The following is a 1,331-nucleotide window of genomic DNA, read 5'->3' as shown; positions in this document are numbered from 1 at the left end:
GCGCCGACAATTAACTGGCCGCAGCCTGCATGCTTTCTCGTTCTGCCTACCTGCCTACCTGCTTGCCTAGCTGCCTGCCTAGCTGCCTATCTGCCTATCTGCGAACGGCCGAGCTGACCAGCTTGCTGCAAGAAAGACCGTTCCACCGCTCGCTCTCTCCTTCTTCACTTGTTACTTTCACTGCTCTTGTCCGTTTTATTTAGATTGATGCAAGCGCAAGGAAACGTGAACGCTTTCGCTGGCTCACCTTCCTTCGGCAGGCTCGATCGGCTTCCTGAATCCACATGCCGGCCGAAGTTTCGATTGGGCGCGTGAGATAACTTGAGCTCGTCATTCAATCAAGAGAGCTCGTCGCTGGACGTTAATCAAGAGCAACAAATAGATACAAGTCGGTAATAATCTAATAAGCCACCGAGCGAGATCCATGGCGACAGAGGGTTCAACAAGTGTCGAAGAACTGGGCTGGAAGGTTTCCGTTCAGAGTTAGTATCTCAAGAGTTTAGAGGAAGACGAAACCAAATCGGCTCAAGACCAGAAAGAAGAGCAAGAATTTGCAGCTACACATCAAAGCAACACAAGCAACAAAGATAATAAGAAGATATCGGCGACAAACGCGCCTGATCTGATCGAGTTTGAGTGCAGAAGTCCGAGCAAAGCAGAGAGCGAGAGGGAGTGCCAGAGAGATAGAGAACGATGAGCATAGTGGGCCCCCTTTTGCCGGCGCTCGTGCCGCTCACAACCCTTCTTTGGCTCAGAGCGGCTGATCACTCGGTGAGCATAAGCAGAAACAACTGGGAAAGTGAATACGATTACATCATAGGTGAGTATCATCGAACGAAAGGGCATTATTTTAAGTGATTGATTAACAGTGAGAAAGGTGGCCAACTAACGAATTGTTAAACACGCTAATCAATGATAACGCTAAAGTGGGCGGCGGTTCAGCGGGCGCCGTTATGGCAAACAGATTGTCGGAGGACGTCGACAAGCGCGTGCTGCTTCTCGAAGCTGGAGGCAGCGAGAGCATCCTGACTGATATCCCCATTGCGGCTGCCACGCTCCAGATGACGCCCGTCGATTGGGCCTACCAGACTGAACCGCAAGAGGCCGCCTGTTTCGGGCTGATTAATCGGCGAAGCAGGTGGCCGCGCGGCCGAGTTTTAGGCGGCTCGTCGGTCCTCAACTATATGCTTTATGTGCGCGGCAACAAGCGCGACTACAACAGGTGGGCCGCCGTGGGCGCCGAAGGCTGGAGCTGGTCCGACGTGTTCCCATATTTCCTCAAATCAGAAGACAACCGCGACGAGTCAGTGGTGGCGAACGGTAAGTATTGA

The 1,331-nt window shown here is 52.4% G+C and overlaps 1 protein-coding gene across 1 annotated transcript; it reads left to right on the top strand.

The window, feature by feature from the left end:
• The first annotated feature begins 953 nt into the window (after positions 1-953).
• LOC131873497 (uncharacterized) lies at positions 954-1,331 on the top strand. The gene has a single exon (XM_059216352.1). The coding sequence runs from the start codon at positions 954-956 to the stop codon at positions 1,329-1,331; it is 378 nt and encodes a 125-aa protein (XP_059072335.1).

Source organism: Cryptomeria japonica, unplaced genomic scaffold (assembly GCF_030272615.1).
Source record: "Cryptomeria japonica unplaced genomic scaffold, Sugi_1.0 HiC_scaffold_1844, whole genome shotgun sequence".
In the NCBI taxonomy this organism is placed as follows: Eukaryota; Viridiplantae; Streptophyta; class Pinopsida; order Cupressales; family Cupressaceae; genus Cryptomeria; species Cryptomeria japonica.
This window is presented reverse-complemented; position numbering and strand designations above follow the sequence as displayed.

Bases quoted from the DNA above. Each gene is read 5' to 3' on its own strand.
- LOC131873497 (XM_059216352.1), top strand. From the start codon at position 954: ATGGCAAACAGATTGTCGGAGGACGTCGACAAGCGCGTGCTGCTTCTC.